This window comes from Camelus bactrianus, chromosome 1 (genome assembly GCF_048773025.1).
Source record: "Camelus bactrianus isolate YW-2024 breed Bactrian camel chromosome 1, ASM4877302v1, whole genome shotgun sequence".
Taxonomy (NCBI): domain Eukaryota; kingdom Metazoa; phylum Chordata; class Mammalia; order Artiodactyla; family Camelidae; genus Camelus; species Camelus bactrianus.
In genome coordinates this window covers 61,467,769-61,492,717 of record NC_133539.1, presented here as the reverse complement: position 1 = coordinate 61,492,717, position 24,949 = coordinate 61,467,769, and the positions used below count along the sequence as shown (strand labels likewise).

At 39.4% G+C, this 24,949-nt stretch overlaps 1 protein-coding gene across 3 annotated transcripts in view; it reads left to right on the top strand.

The window, feature by feature from the left end:
- The window catches only part of TFRC (transferrin receptor), a 104,935-nt gene that overhangs the window by 68,789 nt on the left and 11,197 nt on the right, over window positions 1-24,949 (top strand). The window contains exons 1-10 of one of the 3 annotated variants that reach the window (XM_010959324.3): window positions 10,831-11,018; window positions 16,092-16,150; window positions 16,704-16,914; window positions 17,432-17,642; window positions 18,769-18,918; window positions 19,093-19,201; window positions 20,760-20,873; window positions 22,376-22,474; window positions 22,858-22,997; window positions 24,459-24,616. In XM_010959324.3, the coding sequence (XP_010957626.1) occupies window positions 16,115-16,150; window positions 16,704-16,914; window positions 17,432-17,642; window positions 18,769-18,918; window positions 19,093-19,201; window positions 20,760-20,873; window positions 22,376-22,474; window positions 22,858-22,997; window positions 24,459-24,616 (1,228 nt within the window). In that variant the 5' untranslated portion in view covers window positions 10,831-11,018; window positions 16,092-16,114. Of the gene's footprint in view, window positions 1-10,830; window positions 11,019-13,467; window positions 13,540-16,091; window positions 16,151-16,703; window positions 16,915-17,431; window positions 17,643-18,768; window positions 18,919-19,092; window positions 19,202-20,759; window positions 20,874-22,375; window positions 22,475-22,857; window positions 22,998-24,458; window positions 24,617-24,949 lie in introns of those variants that run through there. The other 2 variants (XM_010959325.3, XM_045519850.2) reach the window with 2 other exon arrangements.

Genomic DNA, 24,949 nt, shown 5'->3' with positions numbered 1-24,949 from the left:
GCCACAATCAGTGATGGGCAGAGACAAAAAAGAAAAAGAAAAAAAAAGAGCCTATTTGCAGAAGAGGAAAGGGGTCCGTGGCAGAAGTGGGTGATCACCATGGCAGAGAACCCCAGGGGCCTCAGTGGAGAAGATAGAGAGAAAGATGCAAGAAATCAGCCTAGAAAGTCAGGATAGGAGGGCAAATGCAGTCAGACCCCAATGGAAGCAGAGACTGAGAGACTTGGGGAGAAGAAACTGGGAACGCAGTTAGTTTAGGAGTCATTCTGACCTGAGGTTTTGATAGTAGCATCTAAAATAGCTAACATGTTTTGAGCTCTTCTAAGGTGCCCACACCATGCTCAGAACATTACATGCATTATCTCACTTAAACCTATGAGGTAAGCATCATTATTTCCATTTTACAGACATGAGATCATAGAGATTTAGAGAGCTTAAGCTACTTAGAGATAAGTATGTCTAAGATACTTAGAGAGCTTGAGATTCCAACCAAGGCTTGTTTGATTCAAAACTGCCTTTTTTTTGCATTTGACCTCCTTTGAACACCTTCCATACTCCAGCAATGGGGTATCAAATGCTCACAGCCTGATGAGGTGGTACCTTCAGGGCTCCCCAGATCTGTTCCTTCCAGGAGCCTCCCAGAGATCCCTGGTCACAGCCTCCCCTCCTCTGCACTCCCAGATGCCCTTGTCTCAAGACTCCTCAGCAAGCACTTCTTGCCTTGAGTTTCAGCTTTTGCATACATTATGCAACTTTTGAACTTTCAACAACTCACTTTTTCATTTTTTTCCTACTTTTTTTTTCTTTAAATTGAGTTATCTTTTAGAACAGTTTTAGGCTGACAGAAACATTGTGAAGGCAGTCCAGCGTTCCTGTATATCCCCCACCCTTAGCTTTCCTTATTATTTGCTGTTAGTGTGGTGTGTTTCCCTTTCAACCATTTTCTATGCACTTATGTAAACACTGATGCACTTTTACAAATGCCATTTGGTTAGTGTGTCTCTGCCTCCTCTTGGAGCTAAGCCCAGTGCTCTGCAGTGAGAAACCATTACCCCACTTAGTGATTATCTCTTAACTCTGGGCAGCCAGTTTGGGGAAGTAATCCAATAAATGAGCGGTTTCATTGGTATTTCATTTGCATTGGTGGTTTCATTTGGCATCAAACTGATGCCAAAGGAACTCCATTCAATAAACATGTGTTGAGCACCTACAGATGGCTGTGGGGAGAGTCCCCAGGACTGTCAGCACTGGACCTTGAGTCTATAAAGCACTGTGTCATGGAACAGGGAAGACTGGAGGCAGGAGAACCAGGTTTGGGGAGGGGGGTGTTGGGTTCTCATTGGGACAGGTTGAATTTGAGCAGGTCATCCAGGTGGAGGTGTCCAGCAGGCACCAGAGGACAAAGACCTGGCACTTGGAGAGAGAGGAGGCACAAAGTGGTATTTGTATAGTGAGCAGGAGGAATCCCATGGAGAGGTCCAGATGGGAACACGTGGGTACTTGACCTTCTGCTCATCACACACCTTCTTTCTGACGACTCACACTGATAATTAGGTACATCTGTTGCCTAGCTTGTTTTTACAAAAATTCTTGGAAGTGGATAGTAATGAAGCACTTCTTGGGCCATCTGTGCTGGTCATTTGTCTGTTTTAAGTGATATCTAAATATGAAACAAGGACACTTCTCTTAATGTTTCAAAGGCGTTTGATACTATAGAAGTGGAATGATAGGCTTCTGGAAGATGGGTAAGTCACTAGAGAGAACCCAAGGGAAGAATTCAGAGGCAGCTCTTTATCATCAGGGCTCAGCACAGTGCCTGACATACAGTAGATCCCTGGAAAATGTTAATCAAATCCACTGTGAATAATGTGAGAAGAATGGAAAAAAGTTTCTCTGTTCTCTGAACACGTGGAAAATCAGAGGTACCCCTTAAACAGGGAGAAGGGACTTGACTGATGGCCCCAAATCAGGCTTAGGCTTAGGAACAGGATGAGGTAATGCAATGCCTCTGGCAGAGGGAGCTGATGCCATGCAGACGAGCACAGGACAGGTGCCCCCTGCCACTCAGGCAGGATGCTGGTTTAGGGCCATTCCTGACCCAGCCTAGTGGCTGCTAAGTGGCCAGAGAGAAATGAGTCAGGGTAGGGGCTGGCCTGCCTGGCAGATATGCAGACGTCCACAGAGATATCCAAACAGGCTGCAGTGGTGTCTGCAGGTGCTGTGCAGAGGGGCAGGGCCTCAGGGGAGGAATCAGAGGCTCCCTTGAGGTTCATCCTCTGGGAGTGGGGGCTGGGTGGCTAGGGATATTTCAGGTCAGGGCAACCTGGTGAGGGAAAAAAGGGTAACCTTGAGAGCACATTCCCCAGCAGGAGCTGACGGTGCCAACTACACTGTGCCAGCACCAACCCTCCCAGCTCTGAGTATGAGTGTCCTTGCCCAGAAGCCACTCCCCTCTGCCAACTCTGAGAGAGGCGAAGGAAAGGAAACAGGTCAAGGCTGGTGTCCCACTCAAGCTGACTTTTAACTGGGCTCTAAAACCAAATTCCGTCAATACATACTCTGTGATCTGTTTGTTTCATAACCTATGAATGTGTGAGTGGGTTGGGGGAAGAGCCAGAATAGTGATTTAGTATTTGTTTCCCTTTAGTTTCTCAGTAAGCATTTTTGTTGTTTGTTTGGGGTGGAGATGGAGGGGATTTGGTGGTAGTGTTTGTTTTTGAAAAATCCAATCCTTGCTCCAGCCCTGGCCCTGTCCCAGGAGAGGTTCTAGAGTAGAATCTGCTAGGACTGTCTATTCAGCTAGTCTTCCCAGACCAGGGCCCCTAGCATGAGTGGGTTGTTTGGAAATTGTAGAGTCCCAGCAAAGGAGCTGAGTGGTCTCAAGGGTTGTTTTACTCAAGCTGCTCCCCAGTGAATGCCCTTGTCCACTGAAAAGCTTTGGAGAATAATAGGCTACTACAGCCACACAAAAATAGCTGCCAAGCAGAAACCACTCTCATGCCAGCTGGCCACACAGTGTGTCCTCTCTGTGGGAGTACTGGAGAAACTGCTAATAAAAACTTCTTCTTCCTCTAAAACCTACTCAGGTGCGTTCTGAGGACCAGCTGCCTGGGCACCGCCAGGGATCTTGTTAGAGACGCAGAGTCAGGGGCCCCCACATGGACCTTCTGTGTCACAATCTGCATTTTAACAGACCCCCTCAGGACGTCCATGCACATTATAGTTTAAGAAGCCCTGGGCTAGAGTCCAGGCTCCACGTGGATCTCAAAATCCACTTCAGCTTGATTCATCTCAACACCCGCAGGGAACCCTTCCTGTCGGCAGGGTCCCTCAGGGCTGGACCCTGGATCTCCCGCCTCAGCTGCGAGGGCACCGGGCTGGACGGGGCTGCCTCCTGTTCCCCGGAGTCTCTCTCTGGAGCTCTCTGCTGCCTTGCCTATTTTTGAGTCCTGGCTTGGACTTTGTTACAGAGTCAGCGGGTCTCTTCAAAAGCTTCACTGTTTGAATCCAGTCTCAGAGGCAGTAATCTCATGACGTTTAGAGACAGTTTATCATGATTATATTTTAGGTTAGCTGCTTTCTGATTACCTCACTGGGGGCTGTGGATTTTTATGTCTTCAGTTAAGCAAATTCCAAACTTCACTTGAGCATAGGTTACTTCTAGGAAACATTCTGGGAGATAGTTATCCCTGGCCCACTGCCCTTAGTGACCTGGTCCGTATATTTTGGGGTCTTGTATTTTGTGCCTGAGGCATCAGATTCAAACTGGATTCAAACTTCCCTAAGATGGCTATAAGGTCCAGGCTGGAACCTGGCAGTAAGTCACTACCTACTTCAACCATCTGCCTGCTGGATAGTATTTCAAGGTTTCAACACCTGAGATGTAGTGAAAGCTGGTTTTAAGATAGAAGGTCTCAAAGCTAGGCTGTGCCACTTAAAAACTATGCAACTTGGGATCAGTTATTTTGTATTCTTTGCACTCCCACATATTCATCTATAGAATGGGTACGGTACCTGCTTGACAGAATTGTTGGGATGCAATTGACTCAGTATAAGCACTCAGCCCAGTGTCCCGAACAGGGCAGGGGCTCAGTGAATATTAATAGACTGACACCTGGGAACATGGCTTCCCTCCCATGTAAAAGACTGTGTGAGATGAACTGGGGAGCCAGGCCAGCCTCACAGATGTAACCACCAAACAGTTGCCTCCTTGACCACATTTCTGTTAGCAGATAGAGAGACCCCTAAATTAGGAAGCCCACCAAAGTGTGGGTCCTTGCCACCGGTTGTGAAAGAATTCACACAGCAGAGGCAGTGGGACGAAGTGAACAGCCCCTTTATTGCTCAGAAGGGGAAACAGAAGGAAAGTGCTTGAGCAGAGAGAAGGAAAGAAGGGTGCTCGAGCAGGGAAAGGAAGCACTACAAGTGGTGAGCTGTCAGCCACGATGGCCAGTAGGGACAGGCCCCCGTGGGCTGAGGGGTCTTTTGATAGAAGGCTCTGCCATCGGTGGTGATAATTATTTTCTGCAACAGGGTCCTTTCTCAGAGCTCAGCCCTGAAACAAAAAGCAATTAGCAGAAACTTCGGCAGGAACAAAGGAAGAGATAATGGGGTATATCCTTGGATTTTAAGGAGCCAGCTGTGAGATGAGAGAAATGTCCTGTCTTTTCATCAGCTGGGCACTTCCTTTCCCTTGTTGATCAGCCAGGGTCAGTAAGCCTGCCTTACCACCTCTCTTGTTTGCATGTATGAGAAATAAAAGTTTTGGCAGGATTCTTTTCCAAACCAAAGTAACATTTGTCTATTTGCTGAAGAAACCAAAAAGTTTCTGATGACATGATATTTTTCCAAACACTGGATTTGCTGATTTAGGATTTAGATTTAATCATCTGTTTGCAAGTGTTTTCTTTACACATTTGTTCATTTTCCCCCTTTACATCAGCGGCCACCCAGAACTTCACACTGTCCTTTCCAAGACCTCTTTTTTAAAACTTTTTTTTAAAGACCTCAACTTAGGCTGTGTTGGGCCATAGGGCACACAGTTTATCAGAAGTATTATTGCTTAAGATGCCAGATTTGCACCATAGAGGAAGGGAAACTCAGTTATAAGTGAGAGTTACAGGCTGCAGATGTCAAAATGAGGAAGATGAAAATAAGAAAAACCAAACTGATTCCATTGATATTTTGGAAACACAGTTAATACAATTCTTTAAATTCAATAACTCTGCTTATCAAAGGGAAGTATACATTCTGAGAATTTAAATAAATCAGCTGTCTTGTAGGGACAATATGCATACGCTGCAATGCTGTCAAACATGTACCTAGATTTCTGTAGCATCAGTTACACCTATGAAGTCTTATTTTTAGAATTATTTGAGATTTTCCACCAGCATGAATATGAATCCAAATTTTGAAATAAAATGAAATCTCAAATGAAAAATCAATGGATCCCATAAATATTCAAATCTTCTCAAATTGTCCCACTCGGATGGTCCCTGAACCTTTTTAACAAAAATTCTGCCTTGGGCAGGGGTAGGAGGTATAACTCAGTGGTAGAGCACGTACTTGGGTTGCACAAGATCCTGGATTCAATCTCCAGTGCTTCCGTTAAGGCAGAAAAAATTCTGCCTTGGGGAGAAGTCTGTAGAGCCTTGTATGTATGCAGTTAGTCTGTGTCATGGTTAGTTTCATAATGAGGCAGTGCAGTGGTGTTGTTTAGGACTGGGTTCAAGAAGCTAGATTGCCTATGTTTAACTTCTGGTTGTCACCACTAATTAGTCATGTGACCTGCAGTAAGTTCCTTCTGTATAAATCCACTTTCCACACCTGGAAAATGGAGATAATATTAATTCTTATTTTTAAGGGCTGTTATGAAGATTGCATGAGCTAATACTGTAAAGGGATCAGAATTGTTCCCAGCAAACAATAGATGCTCAATAAATCTTAGCTGTTGTCTGTCATTCAGCTCTAATATCAAGGATGTTCTCAGCCAGATGGACCAGGTTCTTTCCCATCATTCCCTAACTAGACTGGTGATAAACTGGAGAAGGTAGTCTATGTACAGTGTTATTAGACTGCAACCATATGTGGATATCACATTATCCATGGAAAAGAGAAGACTATGAAATAGTAACACAATTAGCTAGTACATGGCAAAACTATATTGTGAACCCAGGTCTCTGCTCCAAAGGCCAATCTGTTTCCATTGAACCCTACTGAGCGCTCAGCACGAGATGACCATGTGCAGTGGCTTTTAAGGTAATGAATGCGGCGGCAGACAGATGGGATTTGTAAAGACAGTAGCCTCTAGAACAGAGGAATTGTGGCCCTGCTCTGTTCCTCTATTTGACAATCTGGATTGGTCAAACTTCCAAAAGTGACTAGTGGGTGGGGAGACATGGAATTGTGTCCTGGGGTGGTCCTTAGAAGGGATTAGGGTATTTAGCCTAAGGAGAGAAGACAGCTGTGGACATAAGAGCAGTTTTCAAACAATAACCAAATTATTGAAAGCAGAGAGAAAAAGAATTCAGTTTAATATAGATAAAAACTTTTTAACAGTCTGGTTTGGGGAGTAATAAATTTGATCTCACTGGAAAGGCTGAGGAGAAGCTAGACAACCACTTGATGGGGTAGAGGAATTTTGTTAAATGAGTTCAATATATATTTATTGAACATCTGTTATAGGCCATGGTTGATACATGAGTTAAAGTTCCTTCCAAACTTTAAGTTCTGTTATGAAACTAGATCTATTTTGCCCAGATGGGGCTAAATAGGACCTTATATCCTGCTCAAAACTCCGACTTTGACCACTATATATGTTGGCACAAATATTCTTGTAATTAATTTAAAAATTAATTATATATTCTGCTTTCCCTGCCCTGAGTAACCTTTGCCACTTGCTATAACATACAGGCAAATTCCTAGTCATCTGGATTGCTCCTGTTCCATGTTTTCCTCTGTGAGCTTCCTCTTAGCACAGAGGAAACAAAAAATAATTTAGTCAGCAGTATTAGGGTAGGAAACTGAAGGTTTCCAAGTACATTTTAAAGGAAAAAATGCAAAATAAAATGGAAAATAGTACCAACCTCAAAAAGCAACCCCAAATATATGAGCTGACCATTCACCTTCATTCTCTGGAACACATCCCGTTCCAATGTGCAGAGCTCCACATTTTTATTTTATGATTCTGGTCCTAACGTAATTGCCCGGGGCTTCAAATTCCAAAGTAAAGACAGTGGATACAGTTTGTCAAATAGGAGCTGAATGTAGGTTGGAGTGCTTCTCGAGTGGTGGCTGGGAAGAACTTCTGTGTGACCGGGCAGAGTTTTGCCATCATTGACCAAAACGTATTTAAAAGCATTTGAAAAGACTTTACGTGTTCTAACTCTGCCTCCCAACTCATAAAACCTCAATCAATATTTGTTGAAGTGCAGGGTGATAGGAAGTTGAAACAGTGGGCAAAGTAACAGGGATAAGCCTTGGGAGTTGATATTTAACTTGAGCAAGTTGCTTGTCCTGTTCACTAGAAAGATCTATGCTCTGAGAAGGGTTATGGATTAGCACTGTGGTTTTCAAACACAGGTTATAGCCCACTGAGAAATCAGTTAATGGGTTGAAATCAGCATTTAAAAAAATTAAATAGAAAATTCCAGACTGCTTTGCACACAGCAATGGTACTATTTCATGAAACTTGTGTGTTTTGTATGAATACACACACATACTCACGTGCACGCACACTCACATACACTGAGTAGTGCAGTAAAGTGAATGTTTACTGTGGAGCGCAGTCACGAATGTTTGAGAAATGCTGACCTAAGATACCCCATTTAGCACTGGGCCACAGAGAGGATCCCAAAAAGAGCAAACGTTTTGGGATCCTCTATTACTGAGTTGACAGATTAATGTATTCTTATAAATTGTGATTAAATATACATACCATAAACAGATTAATGTTTTAAAATATAAGGGGTAAAAGTCCTAAATGCCTTTGTCTAAAAACTAAAAACCTTCCATCCCCAATTTGCATCATACTGAAGGTTTGGGTTTACAATGCTGTCCTCCATCCCCCTTGTTTTTCCTCCGAGGTTCCTGGTCTGTATCTCCGTAAGAGGTATATGTTTTGATCTTGATCTTATGGGGCAAGTAGCAAAAGTTCCGTCTTGGACCTGTGACTGAGTTAGAGAGGAGAGTGTGTTTACATTCAATTGTACATTATAAAATTGTACATTAAAAAACAGATAAGCATAAAAATTAACTAGAATCTAAATAGGCTTATAACTTGGAACAAGATTTAGAGAACTACAGGGTGCCTTGGTGAGCATATCAAAGTCTCCCCACCCCCCCTTTTTTTCAGATCTGGGCATGTGGCTGTCACAGACCCTGACTTGCTTTTATTTTTGTTTACATTTCACACTTGCATCCTTGCTGTTTGTCCTTTAAGTATAAATTGTTTCCTCAGCTACATGGTTTGCCTTTTCAGGGATAAAGCTTCCTTTCAAATCTCTACATGTCTTTGCCTGACACACAATACTACTCCAAAAAAATGTTAATAATGATGGTAATTAATTACCTTTCTTTCTCAGCCATTGTTCAATAACTGAGTCATTTTTACTGGAATCAGGGCTCAAAAGCCATTGAAGACAACTTTCCTTTTCTGGAGCCATAACCTCATTGCTAGTTGCTTAGAAATATTCAGTTTCCAGACTTCCTCCATCAGGCCATATTTACTCACTTGGCTTGGGCTCGGAACTAGCAGCACCTTATATTTCTATAGCCATGTAGTTTAAGGAGTTTTCCTACTTTTTAATTTACTGGTAAGGAAAGAAAGGGACATTATCTCCATGTGGTCAATGGGGAAACAGGTGTAGAGCCATTAAGTGCATGGTTCTACAGCACAAGTGGGTGACAGCTCTGGACCAGCTGCTGACTTCTAGGCTGGGGCTCTTTTCACTACCTCAGTGGCTTTCCTGGTTTGCTTTTTCCTGCTATTCCTCCCTCACGAAATAGGAAGACTCCTGCTTTTAGCTCAAGGTGAAGAAAAAGAGAGAGAGAGGGACAATTTTGCAGCTGATGGTTCTTGTAAACATCTCAGAAGATGTAATTCCCCTGAGGTGTTTATGTAGAGTAGGATTTTTAATACACACCACAGCAAGCTGGTCTCCTATAGCTGAATGCTTTATTTCTTCCTCATCAGCTCAAATCTGGCCTTCAGACATCTCCCATGTTACTTTCCTGTCTGATTCTATTCTGTTCCACCTCAACAGACTCAACCAAGAGTCTACCATGTGCCAGTTTACTGTGTGTTTTTAGGAGATTGCACCTGCCTTGTCTCATTTAAACCCACAGAAAAACCTGTGAGGCAAGTATTTTTATTCTCATTTAAGAGCTGGTTCAATCCAGGTTCAAAAAATTTGAGAATTCCAGTTCCTTGACTCCAGGCTTTGTGCTCTTCCCCTAGATCTCCAGGGCCTGCATGTATGTATGTATGTATGTATGTATGTATGTATGTATGTATGTATTATTATTATTATTATTATTATTATTATTATTATTATTGTTATTATTATTATTATTATTATTTAAGCACATTGTACATTCCCCTCCAACCTCCAGTTTGCTTTATGCAAAATCCTAGCATGCATGATTTTTAAAAAATTTTCTGCGTAACTTTTGGAAGAACTGCAACAATTTTCAGTCCACTGTAAGGTACGTCTTATGTAAGTCTGTGGAAGGTTGGAAATTGAATAATATCAATTTCAGTTATGCTGGATAGTTGGTTTTTTTAAATCAAAGTATAGTTGATTTACAATGTTGTGTTAGTTTCTGGTGTACAGCATAGTGATTCAGCTATATGTATATATATTCTTTTTTCAGATTCTTTTCCACTGTAGCCTCAACACAGTGAATCCCTATCCATCCCTTCCCGTGCTTTAACTTTTTCCTGTGTAGATCCACTAAGGTGTGGTGATATTCCTGCTTATAAGATTTTAAAACATTTCTCCTTAGGGAGAGATTTTAGGGAATGGGGAGCATAACGAAGGTCAGCGAGCAGACCGCATGTATTTCCTCATTTTGGCACTTAAAGGGAAAGGCAGAAAGCTGAGGGCGGGAAAGCAGATTTGCATTTCAAAGGGCCGTTGTGCGTCCCTAGGCTCTAACCTGGAAAGTGCTTTATCTGTAACCCTTTTATGGCCCCAGTCCTATTTTCATTTTGTGGCTGTTTGTAAACTTGTCTAACTTCGCTCAAAGGTTACCGAAGGAGAGAGTGGGAGAGAGTGAGAACGTTTGCAGGTTTAGAAAGTGATAACAATCTCATTTTATTTATTTATTATGCATTGTACAGTCCTATAATAATAATGACAATGAACATGAAAGCTTTTCTACAATTCTACCACCCTAACTAATCGCTTGTTTCTATTTTTCCTTCCATCCCCTCACGCATTAAAACACTCCGCAAAGCTCTGTGCTAGTCTTGGTGATTCATGGGCAGCTTTCACACATCTTAAATACAAATGTGCATTTTGCTTTTAATTCTTTTCCCCTTTTTCTTATCCTAAGTATTTCTGACGCTGCAAAACATTTAAACATGGCTTTAGCGACTACCTAATACGCCACCAACAAAATACACTTCAAGGAATTATCTCAGTGTAAGTACCCAGCACGAGGAGTAAATGCCAACATCATTTAACCTTGCACTGCAGGACCTGAAGATCGGCCAAGGTTAGACCTGGAGCTCCGAAAGGAAAGACGCCTCCTAAGGTGTACGTGACGCAGGAAGTGACGCAAGCTCCACGGGGCGGGAGAGGGCGGGGCCAAGCAATAAACGGTTGGTTGAGGATTGACCATCCCATCAGAGAGCTTCACCATCGACGGGCGGCGGGTACGGGAGTAGCAGACGGGGAGGCGCCTGTGTGAGTGACAAGCTGCTGCTAGAATCTCGCCGACCCCTCCAGTCCTCCCTTCAGCCTGCGGTCCAGCAGCCTCGGGGAGCCGCCGGTGGAGCGGCGCTGCGAAGAGAGGTTACCCTTTCTTTCTCTTCATCTGTGTGCCCTCCTCCTCTCGATAGCCGAGAGGCGTAGGGGAGTCTCTGTTAAGGCCCCGAGGGCTGGATGAGGGGTGCCCCACTGTCGCTCTGCGCCTTGCCATTCTGCTTCAGCCTCCTCAGGCCACCCAGATCTCTTGGCCTCACTAACTCAACCTTAAAAGATGCAGGCCCTCGTGGGACAGCCCTAGGCTGCAGGCTCGGGAGCAAAGCGTGAGCCACGCTGCCGCGGAGCTGACCCGCTCTGGGGAGCACGTGGCTCTCAGGAAGTGTCCCTGGGAATGGCTGTCGGGGTGGTGGGTGACCTTGAGCTCATAGCCCTTGGATTCCTCGGGGCCCACCCAGGCCCTAGACTCTGAAACGGACAAAGCTGTCCTCAACTGCATTACGACTGTGTCCTGGGCATTTAGGTGGGCGTTTCTGTAAGCTGTATATTTGAACTCTGGTGCAACCTGATCTTTCAGCGCTGCCTGTTGGCCTTGTGTGTGGGCTCTCAGTTTTCCCGAGGCAGAAGCCAACTGAACGCCGCATGTGTTCACATTAAGAATATTCAGGTTACTGGGCTCTCCTCACTATAAGATGGGAGACCACTGGGGATAAGACTTATGCTTTGTGAAAGCTATGGTCTAGAGGCTAAGTAAAAGCTATTTGGATTGGAATCAGCTTTTGCCTTCAGGAAATTAGAGGTATGGTATAAAAGTGCTGTGCTGTATTGACAAATGCCTTAGAGGCCCATTGTGTCACTGCTTCTGGTGGACAGCTCTCTAAGGTAGTACTAGGGAGGGTGGGTAAGAAAATAATATTTTGTGACCTGATTCTTGGGTTAACATTTTCCCCTTGCCCACTGCTTTTTGGCGACCTTGGGTATATCAGGGAAATTGATTGCTGCTTTTTCGGATAAGAAGATTGAAGTAGGAAATGGTGGTCCTGTTACAGAAGTATTTGAATACCTGATATCTTCATTTGAGGCTTAGCTATGAATTTGGAATACTGGATGCTGATTCAGTTGTCTCTGAGCTTGGGCATTTGACATTGTCAAAGACGTTTATTTAAAGTGATTTCTAGAAGTGGTTTTCTACTTTGGAAATTAAGTGTAGGTTATCTAAAGTATTTGTTGGCCCTGCTGTTTTGTTTTATTTCTTTTCTTCTCAATTTTGGACTATAAGAAACTCAATATGCTTCACAAGCAAATCCAGAATTTAAAATTTTTTATCATTGAGCTGAAATATTTTCCAAAGTCTATGTATAGCATAGCACTCTTTAACTTTTCTTTGATAGAATGATCTTGTCAATAATGGTGGTTGTGAACCTAGCCTGTGCTGAAGATTGTTGGACAGAGAACAACTCAGCTAACTCTGCCCTAAGGAGTGGCAGTTATTTGCCTCTGATAATGTAGTTATCTGGAATGGAGAAGGTTCCCAGCTAAACTTGAATCAGACAATTGAAAGCCAGTTAAAAATGATCCTCTGAGGCCTTTTGGAACTCTTCTCTGTATGTGCTGTCTGTCTGCTCTCTCAGATGAACACTACTCAAATAGACTGCAGTGACTTCAAGTTCCCGACCTTTGAGTTGAGCAATTTTTTTTCCAGAAAGCTAAATAAGAATGAAGATTTTTGCTTGTTTCTTTGATTTCCTTCACTGCCTTTTCATTTGAGGTCCACAAAGTTAGACTCTTAAAGCTAGTAAAGAAACCTTGACCAACCATCTCTTTACAAGTCATTCTGCGTATACACAATTATATGAACTCTGAGAGCTGTGCAGAAGTTTTTGTAAGTTCCTGGAATCTTTTCATTTTCACCTGCAAATGCATAATTGTTTAGGGAAATTGTTTGCAAAATGGGTATCTATAACCAGTTGCTTGAGATCTTGGAGCCCTGCCAGGTAAAGTTTAACATTTTTCTACTTTTTAAAGTTTCCCTATGACCCAGTGATTTCAGGATGAATCAAAATGGTGGCAGGGATGAGAAGAGTCGGCATCCAAGGCTTTCATTATATTCTCTTTCATATAATTTCCAAATGATAAGAAAAATGCACCTCATATACATTAGGCATGCCCTAATAACTGTTAAGAAATAAAGTATCTTTACTCTTTGTCAGTTACCACATAATTCCATCTCAGGTATTATAGGATAGGGAAATCAGCCAGAGAAGGCTTCATAGAGATGGCCCTTGAGCTGATCCTGTAAGAAATGAGTAGGATTTCAAGAACAGAGGAAGAATGTTAGGTACAGGCAGGGGCTGGATTCTGTCTCATTTTGGAGAAGATAGTGAGAAGTGAAGATCTCTGGAACAAGAGCCTCAAAAGCAATCAGAGGAACTTCATTTTATGTGAGCTCCAAGGGCTTAAAACTGTGGCTTGTTTTCTAAATTGAAGTGGGCTTGTCAGTAGTCACAAACAAGTGTCTTATTTTTATTTCAGGTGAAATGGAGTAGCAGCTCTGGATGTTATATATATGTGCAAGTGTATTTTGGCACCTGATCCCCACACTCATTTAGCTGTATGTATTTTGTGCAGACCCTTGGTTTTGAGACACCCCAAAATAGCTTAAGACCTCAAGACCTCAAGATAACTACCGTATTTTTGAAAATTAAATAAAAATTAATGCCACATTTCAAGAAAGTAGGAATAGGATGATTTGAACTTGAAAGAAGTTTGGGACAGTAGTGTAGCTAGTACCTTTGCATACCTCCTGTCCCCCATCCCATGGCTTAAAGACATTTTAGAGCTTCCATTTCATGTTTGAAATATGTGGGGCTCTGTTTTTGCTCACCTTAATTTTTATTATTGTGGGAAACTGAATTGTTTTTCGTTACCATTGAGAACACCAAAGATATACAAGGTGCTAATATGAATAAAAATCAAGGTGATGTTTGGTTTGTCTCTTGTAATAGATTATCAGCATTGGTGGTGACATCTTGAAATAAGCCAAATAAGAGTTGTTTGGCTTTTACATGTAGTCTTGTAACAGAACTACCTGTTTATAGACTAGTATATAACTGGTATGAAAAGTTTCTCTTTCATGCTTTCAGAGCACATGAATTAGAGTTATTTCAGTTGGAAGAAAATTCATTAAGGGGTTCTTTTAATTAGAAAGCTTTACTAAGTGTGAGATTATTTTGAAAGAATGACTCACATTTATATGTAAAACTTCAAGAATAACTTCTGTAGATACCATAGAATTAACTGTGTTTTTCACAGATGTGAGGTTAAATGATGGAGTTAAAATGGGAATTACCTAGGTCACAATTGTTTTCCTCTGACTTGATTTCTTTTATGTTATAGTCTTAATTTTGTGTCTGGGGATTGAAGTAGAAATAATATATTTGTTTTCTCAGTAAAAAGTATACTTAGATTTTAGTTATACAAAATCATAATTACGTGTGCTATTAATATCTATCTATTTCTGCAGACTTGCAATCACTCAGTCTCTTATTTATTTAAATTCTTTACTTAGATCATTTAGTTAAATATGTTGTCATGTTAGTCTTAACGTTAGTTTAAAACTAGAAACCTTGAAGGATGGCTGGGTCAGATGAATGTTAAACTGGTGAGCTGTTTTTTCCTAGAAAAGGGTGATTAAAATTGGTTCAGGGTGGGGCCTTCTAGCTCTGGCTCTAGTGATTGGGTCTGCACAGTTCTCGAGCAGTGATAGTGATAAGCTTTTTGTACCAGGTGGGAGCAAGAGATTGTGCTTCTAAGAATAAGATCTATTGCTTATTGGCTCTGGTCTTTAAAGCTTGGGGATTAAAAATTACTTTTTTGTTTTTAGGTTTTGATAGGAAGACTTTCCTAGTGCCAGTTGATATGTCTTTGTTTTGCAATTTGCCTATGTATCTCAGCGTGCCTTGCGCTATGTGGGTGTTAAATGCACTGTTAGTGTACTTGTAGTATAGGAAAAGCTTTAACATAGTATGAAATAAGTGTCTATTTTATACATCTTAACATAATATCACTTTCAAGTGTCTAGATGCACTCAAACCAAATTAATTGGAAAATCGAGATTTCAGTTAATACCTATGCTTTAAGACTCTTGGTTACAGAGATGTAGTTTGCTTTGAAAAAAGTTAAAATTAATTTCTTTAATTTCTGGAGATGAGAACATGCCTTCTGTAAAACCCACTAACCACTGGACTTCATTTTTAGATTATCAGTTTTCAGCCTTGAACAAGTCACTTAATATCTCAAATAACTGGCCTTTTCATCTATAAAATAGCACACTCTGTGTTTTTCTTTTATCTATTCTTTTTGCATGAAGGATCTGTCAAATTATTTGTTAGGAACTATTCATTTAATCAGAGGTATCAAGTTGTCTCTCCTTTTCTATTGGAGATGGTTTGTTACTGATCTGTGTAGCATGTGACCAGTCTTAATTTTAGTTTAGTTTTTTTTTTAAAGGTTCTGGTCTATTGTCTTTTGTATTTGTCCCTTTTCTTTGACTACTAAATTCAGTTACTTAATTCTGCTTACCATGGATGACATTCTAACTAGTTTTCCTCACATTTTAATTAAAAAAAAACTTCAAACCTACAAGAAATATTGAAACATTACAGTGTATATCCATGTACTCTTTACAGATTTCCACATTTGCTTTATTTCTTGTATACTTTTTTTAACTGAACTATTTGGAAGTTACAGATATCACAACATTTCATTCTTAAATTACTGGCATTAATCTCCTAAGAACAAGGATGTTCTCCTCCAAAAAAGCAACACCATTATCACACTCCTAAATCTAATATTGATACAGTACATTACCCAGTATATAGTCTGCATTCAAATTTATTATTTCTCTCAATAATGTCCTCCAAGCTGTCTCTACTCCCACCTCACCTCAGTTCAGGATCTAATCAAGGATCACACTAAATTTAGTTGTCACATAAACTAAACATCTTGGTTAAAGAGTCTTTCTAGAAAGGTGATAATATATTTAAAATTAAATTTAATATACAATGATAAGTAATACTTAATCTAGTGTGGTAATGAAAAGCCCTTACTAATCTGATACAGTAGGATCTAACTCATTATATTAATTCTCTGTTTTAATACTAGGCTCTTCTGTGTGACAGCTCAGAATGATGGATCAAGCCAGATCAGCATTCTCTAACTTGGTAAGATTTAAGTTGTATTACTGTGTCACCAGTTTGGATGAATATGAAGTACACAAGAATGGCTTTCACCTAGTAAGCATGAAATAATACCTAAAGCGATCATCAGGTATTCATTTACATTTGAAATGGTAGTCTTGAGGTATAACTGATCCCACAAAAGAAGGGTATATTCAGTCTTGGGTAGGGTTTTCATGGAAAATCTTATAAAAAGTTTCAGGGCATGCTAAAGAGAGACAACCAAATAGATAAGATGAACTAAAGAAAACACGTCAGAATGTATACCAGTAGACACACGTAACAGAAACCCTCTGTGAAAAGGCTAAATGAGATGAAGAGGGCCAGTGTGATCCAGGCCTCATCTGCCATTGACACAACTGGGCACAGGGCAGAATGCTGATTTGAAAGGGGAACTTCTTTCTTCTTAAGAATGTATAGCAAGTCATAGCAATGGCCCAATAATAAGTATCGCATCTGGCCAAACTTTGTTTAAATGTCCCTATTCCCTTTCTTCTCCTTCATAATGCTTTCTTTCCGTCTTTTAAAAAAATCTCAGTTTGGTGGAGAACCGCTGTCATATACCCGGTTTAGTCTGGCTCGGCAAGTGGATGGCGATAATAGTCACGTGGAGATGAAACTAGCTGCCGATGAAGAAGAAAATGTTGACAATAACACGATGGGTAACCACACCAGTGTCACAAAACCAAGAAGGTTAAATGGATATATCTGCTATGGGACTACTGCTATAATCATCTTTTTCTTGATTGGTAAGAGTGGCCATTCAAAACTTAAATGTTCCTTGTCACCAGCTCTAGGAATTCTCCTGATCCCGCCCAGCAAACATTTATTTCATACCTCTTTACATTCCATTATGCAAGGCACTAGGAATATAATGATGGCTAGGATTTTCTATACCTGCCTTTGAGGTTAGCCTGGTGGGAGAAGAGAGGTGCATGAATCATTTCAGTGTGATGTGCAAATGCTCCACTAGGAATATGTACAGGATATTGGTAGCATAGAAGCTTGACTGAGGATTCAAGGAAGGCTTCTGGGAAGAAAAGTTACCTTTGCTTTGAAAAGATGACTATTTAAAATAAAGTTATTATGTAATATATTGAATGGTTTAAAATAGACAAAACTGAGATGCATTGTTTAATTTTGAAACTGCTTACAATTTGATTTAAAACCAGTCTTTTCAAGGGTTAGTTCAATACATTAACAGTTCTTACAGGAATAGATTATAAATGAAATTCTGAATTCAGCTCTGAAACTTTTTATCCTTAGGATTTATGATTGGCTACTTGGGCTATTGTAGACGTGCAGAAACAAAAGCCCAATGTGAGAGACCAGCAGGAACAGAGTCTCCGTGCACAGAGGGTACAGAATCTTTTGAGCCAGAAGAGCACCTTCCTGAAACACCTCGTCTATTTTGGGCAGACCTCAAATCAATGTTGTCAGAGAGACTGGATACCACAGACTTCATCGGTACCCTCAAGTAAGCTTGAGCTACTTCACAAGTTCAACCTCAACACCCAAACAAACAGTGATTATTAAGTGCAGTGAGATAAAACAAAGGTGATAATCTGGAGGAAAAGCTTTTTAAAATAGGGAGTCTTCCCATGTTTAGTTAGAGGGTAAAGAATCCGTAAAGAATTCAAACTATATTGATAGGGAAAAAAGTTAGAACTTTTGCATAACTCTCCTTTTTCCTAAGAAAATTCACGGATTCTTGATCATTTGGTTCTTTGTAGCTTGGTGCTTGCTGTCAGACTTTCTTCTGCTCTCATTTTCCATCTTAACCCCTTGTAAGTCATGCTGAGCCCTGCTACTATCCACAAGAGCACTGGTAGCCTTTTTCATCCTCTAACTCGGGACTAACTTGTCTGCCCATCTTGATACATCTCTAGTATTTCTTGATTTTTTATGGTTCTCACTCAGTCATACTCCAAGAAGTGTCCTTAAGGTTTTTGTTCTTAGATTTTTAAGATCTTCCTTAAGATATATATCTAACTCTGCATAAAGAACACCTCATCTTTCACCTTTTGCTAGCTTCCTATAGTTTCAATGGTACAGTAATTCTTCTGGTCTTAAATGAGGAATCTTGGTATTTTTACTTCATCTGATGAGTACTTTTGTGTATACTGTGCACTAGGCATTATGGATAAAGTGAGGATATAGTCTACCAGAAAAAAAAAATTGTATAACTAATATGGGGTGTATATTTACAAAGAGTCATGGGAACTCAGAACGAAGAGCAGTTTTCTTCCAGGGTATTCAGAATGCTTCAAAGTAAGTGAACTTGAAGCACTACATCTTGAGTTCATCAATCCTGTTTCATTTCGCTTATAGCAGATCTCCTGGAAGCTGCTCATTTCCCCTAAAACCACCCTAAGCAGATATGTGATATTGGAATGGGCTTTACAGTAGATAAAGAGGTTTTAATAAGTTTGAAATCATAAATTCCTTCAAATATGGGCACACATTTTTTTTTCTTCTAAGTTTGTCTCTACCTGGTTAGTCCAGGATTTGGGGTGCTTTTAAAACAATTTGCTTGATATTTGAGTTCATTGTTTATTTTCAGTTAAACGTCAGTTCATTTAACAGTGACTTTTTTTCTTCAGGATGCTGAATGGAAATTCTTATGTCCCTCGTGAGGCTGGATCTCAAAAAGATGAAAGTCTTGCATTTTTCATTGAAAATCAGTTCCGTGAATTTAAACTCAGCAAAGTCTGGCATGATGAACATTTTGTTAAAATTCAGGTCAAAGACAGGTATGTTGAACAATAGTAAACTTATTTTATAGAAGCAGCTACCTTCAGGTGTGCTGATTATAGCTAAGACCTTTAAAATAAATAATGCAAGTCAAATGCTAAATGTGTTAAAGCCATTTAATTTTTCCCTAAGGATGCCTTAGCTTCATTTTAACTTAATCTTTTTTTTTTAAGCAATGCTCAAAACTCGGTGATCATAGTGGATTCAAGCAGTGGCAGCTTGATACACTCGGTGGAGAATCCTGAGGGTTACGTGGCGTATAGTAAGACTACGACAGTTACTGTGAGTAAGGCAAACCGTGCACGAGACTTCCCTGCTAAGTAGCTCGAAAACTCATTGTCTTTACTGTTCTTAGTAGTTACAGTATAAATTTACTTATAAAATGTAACTGATCATGGGATATTCTTGTTCTCAACCCTCCTATGCCACAATTAAAATAAAATCTCAAGTCCTCCTCTTGGTCAGCAAGGCCCAAAGTAATTCTACTGCTCTCTTCTTTGCTTACTCTGCTCTGGCCACTCATACCTCCCTGCTGTTCCTCAAACTCTCAAACTCAAGCATAGTCCTACCTCAAGACCTTTATAGAAATCGTCTTTCCCTTTGCCTGGTCCACTCTTCCCTAAAATATCAGCATGGCTTTTCCCCTCACTTTGTGCAAGTCTCTTCTCCAACATTATCTTATCAAAAATGGCCTTCCTCTAATCATTTCTCCCCATCCTGCTTTACTTTTCTTCCTAGGACCCACAGCACCTGACATTATCCATTTGTTTCCACACTAGAATGTAAGCTATAGGAAGAGCTAGGGGTTGGTTTCATTTTCTGCTGTGTCTCAGAGCCTTGGACAGTGCCTGATGCATGGTACTATTTGCTGAATGAATTCGTATATCAGATACCCCCTTATGTGGGGACAGATATGAATAACCATCTTCACTGGCATCTAATCTTAGCTTGATTCTTTAATGCTTGATCTTTTAAAATTTAGGCAAATATGGCCAAACTACTATGGAAATTAAAAAACAGCTACATAAATCTATCTATGTTTTTAGGTTAAAAATTACATATTTGTGTGCCAGGGGTGTCTGCAGAGAATGCCTTCCAAGTCAAATGAAGTTTTACAGTGGTTCTGTGTCTTCTTAGTTACCTGTGCTGTATCACTTTCCGTGGCTACCCACAAGCCAGTGGTTTGGAGATGGGTAGATTGTTCTGTTAAAGAACATTTGGAGTTTTGGTTCACCTGCTAGCTTTCTATATTTAGATATTTGGTTGTTAATGTCAGTTTATGGCTGTACATGTGAACTCTGATGGAGTTAAGGAACATTATGATGACAGCTTATATAAACATCTACAAGTTGATCTATGCAGGTCATTTTACTGTAAACCAACTTTTGGACAGATTTATTATCAGCATTTTCAGTTAATTCTTATGTATATATCCTCAGTTGTCTGGGGTTCAAGTGTGGGAACATTATATAATTCATGCTGCCATGGCTAGCCTACAATATTTATATTGATATATGTCTTTTTTTTAAAAAGATATCTTATTATCCTTTCTCTTCCTCCAAAATATCTGAAGGAATGTAAATTAATTGACGTAAATAGATCAATGTTAATTAGATTAAAGACATCATGGGATAATGAAAGACATGAATATAGGGGACCAGAAATCTTGACTTCGCTACTGTTAACCCTGACCAGTTTTGACTTTAGAACTCTTATATATCCTTTCTAGGCCCTGGTCTTTTTCTTCTCTTTCTTGGATATGACCTGTAAAATCATTTTGTAGCAGACTCTGGTTGTTCTAATACGATAATACTCATTGAATCTAATGTCTTTATTCTAGGGTAAACTGGTCCATGCTAATTTTGGCACTGAAAAAGACTTTGAGGATTTAAACACGCCTGTGAATGGATCTTTAGTGATTGTTAGAGCAGGGAAAATCACTTTTGCTGAAAAGGTGAGTATGAGTTATTAAATACATTGGTATCCTATCATTCTTTAGCTAAATGGTATTGTTGATTTTCTTACATTTTGAAAACCATCGGTCTTAAACTCTCGTGCCTGATAACATAATTTATTAAAGTACTTTACATGCAAATAAAATAAGTTCCAATTATCTAAAGTTACAGGGTACTTCCAAAACTAGCCTATCCACTTGGAGTATTTTGTGGCTGTTGTCTTTTGATGAAAATGAAGTAATCAGAAATACTTAAGTGAAAGAGGTTTAAATTATGTCTTTGTAACAGAGTTTTATTTATATGTATGTATAGAATTCATTTATAACTATGTTTTGTAAAAAGGAAAATTAAAAGTCAGACCTACACAAGGGCCTTGAATGGAGCGTATCAAAAGACAATGGTTGTCTTGGATGGGTTTTATTATTTCTTTTATCTTTTGAACTCTCCTTAAGAGTTAGTTAAGTTTTGCTGTGCAGCCATATTGAACTGTTTTATTTTTTACTTTTTAAATTGAGATATAATTCACATACCATAAAACTCATCCTTTAAAGTGCACAATTCAGTTTTTAGTATATTCACAGGTTGTGCAACCATCACCATGATCTAATCCAGAACATTTTCATTATCCCCTAAAGAAACCCCACACCCATTAGTAGTCACTCCCCATTCTTCACCTCCTCTTAGTCCGGGCAATCGCTAATCTACTCTCTGTTTCTATGGATTTGCCTCTTCTGGGTATTTTAAGTGAATGGAATCATACAACATGTTGCCTCTTGTGACTGGCTTAGTTTGCTTAGCATAATGTTACAGGTCATCCAAAATAACATTTTTGAAATGACATGGTAGAAATGGAAGAGAGGTTAGTGGTTGCCAGGAGTTGAGGGTGGGAAGGAAGTGGGTATGGATATCAAATGGCAATGGGAAGGATCTTCGTGGTGTCACAACTACTTTTCAGTATTTTGATTGATTGTTTAGAACTTAATATACACAAACACACAAATGAGTACAAGTAAAACTGGGGAAATCTGAATAATATTAGTGGATTGTATTGTATCAACATCAGTATTCAGGCTGTTACATTATACTGTAGTTCTGCAAAATTTGACTATTGGGAGAAACTGGGCAAAGTTTATAATGGATCTCTCTGTATTATTTCTTTTCTTTTCTTTTCTTTTCTTTTTTTTTTTTTTTTTTGTAAAAGTAGATTTATTTAGAAAGATATACACTCCATAGACAGAGTGCAGGCCATCTTAGAAGGTGAAGGAGCAAGAGAGGCCTCTCTGTATTATTTATCAAAACTGCAGATGAATCTATGATTATCTCAATAAAAATTTCAGTTAAAAATTTTTTAAAAAGTTAAATTTTAAGACAAGCTATTTGAAACATTGGAAGTACTGGTGTAGTCTTCTGTAACCTTTTGTCTTTCAGCATAAGTCCACTATGTATTCTAATTTTGGTTGATTAGATCTTCATTTTCTGAGCTTTACATGTTTTTCTTTAGGTTGCAAATGCTGAACGTTTCAGTGCAATTGGTGTCTTGATATACATGGACCAGACTAAATTTCCTGTTGTTAATGCAAATCTTCCAGTTTTTGGACATGTGAGTTTTTGTTTCTTGAGTAAATGAGTTACTGGATTCTCCAAATTGTTGCTAGATTCCATCTGCATTAATAGAAATAGAACTGTGCCTTCCTTAAATACTCTTTTTTTCTTGGAGAGTTTTAGCAGTAAGTGAAAAGATGACTTACATGACTTTGAGGCCTAATTATTACTTATTGCTAAAAGAACTCTGTCAGTAGTATCTTGAGTTGAGAATTTGACATGCCATATGAAAACAAGAGTCGTGTGTTGTAGAACCGCTCAGACTTTCAGGCTTTAAGTTGCTAAACTAAACGCAGGTTATAGCCTTATAGTGTAGTTGGATCTTATAGGGATTTCTTGAATAAATGTCTGATAGAGCTAATTACTCTTTTATTTTTCTAGGCTCATCGGGGAACAGGTGACCCTTACACACCTGGATTCCCTTCTTTCAATCACACTCAGTTTCCACCATCCCAGTCATCAGGATTGCCTAACATACCTGTCCAAACAATTTCCAGAGCCGGTGCAGAAAAGCTATTTGAGTAAGTTCTTTCTTATTTGAAAACTGTCTTGAAGGGTCAAGTTTTCTGATTAGGGAGAAATAATAATCTGTTTAAGTTGATTTGATAACATTTAAAAATAATTGGCTATAATTTTCCACATTTGGGACATTTTGGAGATGGTTGGCTGGCTGTTAATTTGGTATAGATAAAAATGAAATTCTTCTTCCATAAAGTGATCTTAATAAGACATTGGATTTATAAACTCAAGGAGGCCTTGTTTAGTCTACCCAGTGAATTCCTTGTGTAATATTCCCCACATAGCTTGAGTACTTCCTGTGGTAAAGCACTTTGTTGCCTATGGCAACTCATTCAGTTATTGGAGAGCTGTTAGAATTCACAATGAGCTGAAATCTTATTCCCTGTAACACTCATTAGTCCTAGATTTTCTTTTTAGCAACAGAATGGTTCAAGTTTCCTTTTCTATAGATTCAATATCCTCAGTTCTCATGACAGTTTCCAGAGGCTTTATATTCATAATTAGTCTTTAATATCCTCCCTAATGTATTAGTATCCCTCTTTAAAAATAGAACCCAGTCTGATTAGAGTACAAATCATTAATTTTTATCTTGGTATTGGCATGGGATGTCAGTCTAGTTTCAAACACTCATGTGAGCATTTATTGGCTATGTGACATAGAACAAGTTACTCTAACCCCCTCTGGTCATGTTTCTTCGACTTCATTGGATAGCTAAAATATATTCTGCTTAGCAAGGTTATTGGTATCAAATGAAGAGCCTACATCTACGTGTAAGGACTTTGTAAAATCCTATGTGACTATTAATAATGCTGTCTAAAAGGTTTTTGTAACAGGTGATTCTTTTTGACTAAGAATCAGCTAATTCTTCCTACCACCTACAAATCTTTCCTGACCTGTGAAGCCAGCTCCCTATCTTATTCTTGTGAAGTGGGGGTTAATAATGTTTTGACATATTTACGTAAGCCCTTTTAGAGCAGTCATTGGTTGCATAACACATGAGGAATCAAATAGGAGAAGATATCTAACCTAACTACTATCAGCATGAGAGTATTATTTTATAACTGAAATAAGAATATATACTACCCCTATTAGTGGGGAGAGCTAGGAAATAATATATTAATGGACTTTTATATAAGGACTTCATTCTGAGTCCATCTTGGTATCTGTTTCAAACGTAAACTATAGCTGTGTCCCTAGCAGAAAGGCACACATCAGATGAGGAATAAATAATACATTTTTTAAAAAAAAATTGGTTAAACTAGGAAGTAACTCATGATTTTCAAATGACTAACCTACAGAGCAAAGTAAAACACAAATGTTTGGCCACTAGTGAGTAATTTTATATGGTCTCTTTATATGTCCTCTTAACCTAGAGCTTTACTGGACAGTAGGAAGGAATGATTTTGTAAACTTGGGCAAAGTAACAGTAACTCAGAACCCTGATCTCTGTTTTGTACCTGTAGAAATATGGAAGGAGACTGTCCTTCCAGTTGGAGAACAGACTCTTCATGTAAGCTGGAATCCTCAGAGAATAAGAGTGTGAAGCTCACTGTGAACAATGTACTGAAAGAGATAAGGATTTTTAACGTCTTTGGAGTTATTAAGGGCTTTGAAGAACCAGGTAAAGACCTTGGGGTTTTTGGTTTTTTGTTTTTTTTTTTCTATTTTCTTCACTCTTAAGGATGTGGCCAGAGGGAAGGAGTGCAGGAAGGCTGACTTGGTTTGGTTTTGTGAAATGCTAAATCTTAGCTGTCCTAAAGTGAACTGCTCAGGTGTCAGTTTTATTGGGAGGTAATAAAGTCCTAGGATATTAACTTGTCAAAAATTGACCATCATGACTAGAAAATCTCATTTAAGTTACTAAATAGGCCAGAGGTAAGCAAATTTCTTCTCAAGGGGGCAAATAATACACATTTTGTAGGCCATACAGTCTGTTGCAGCTCTTCAGCTCTGC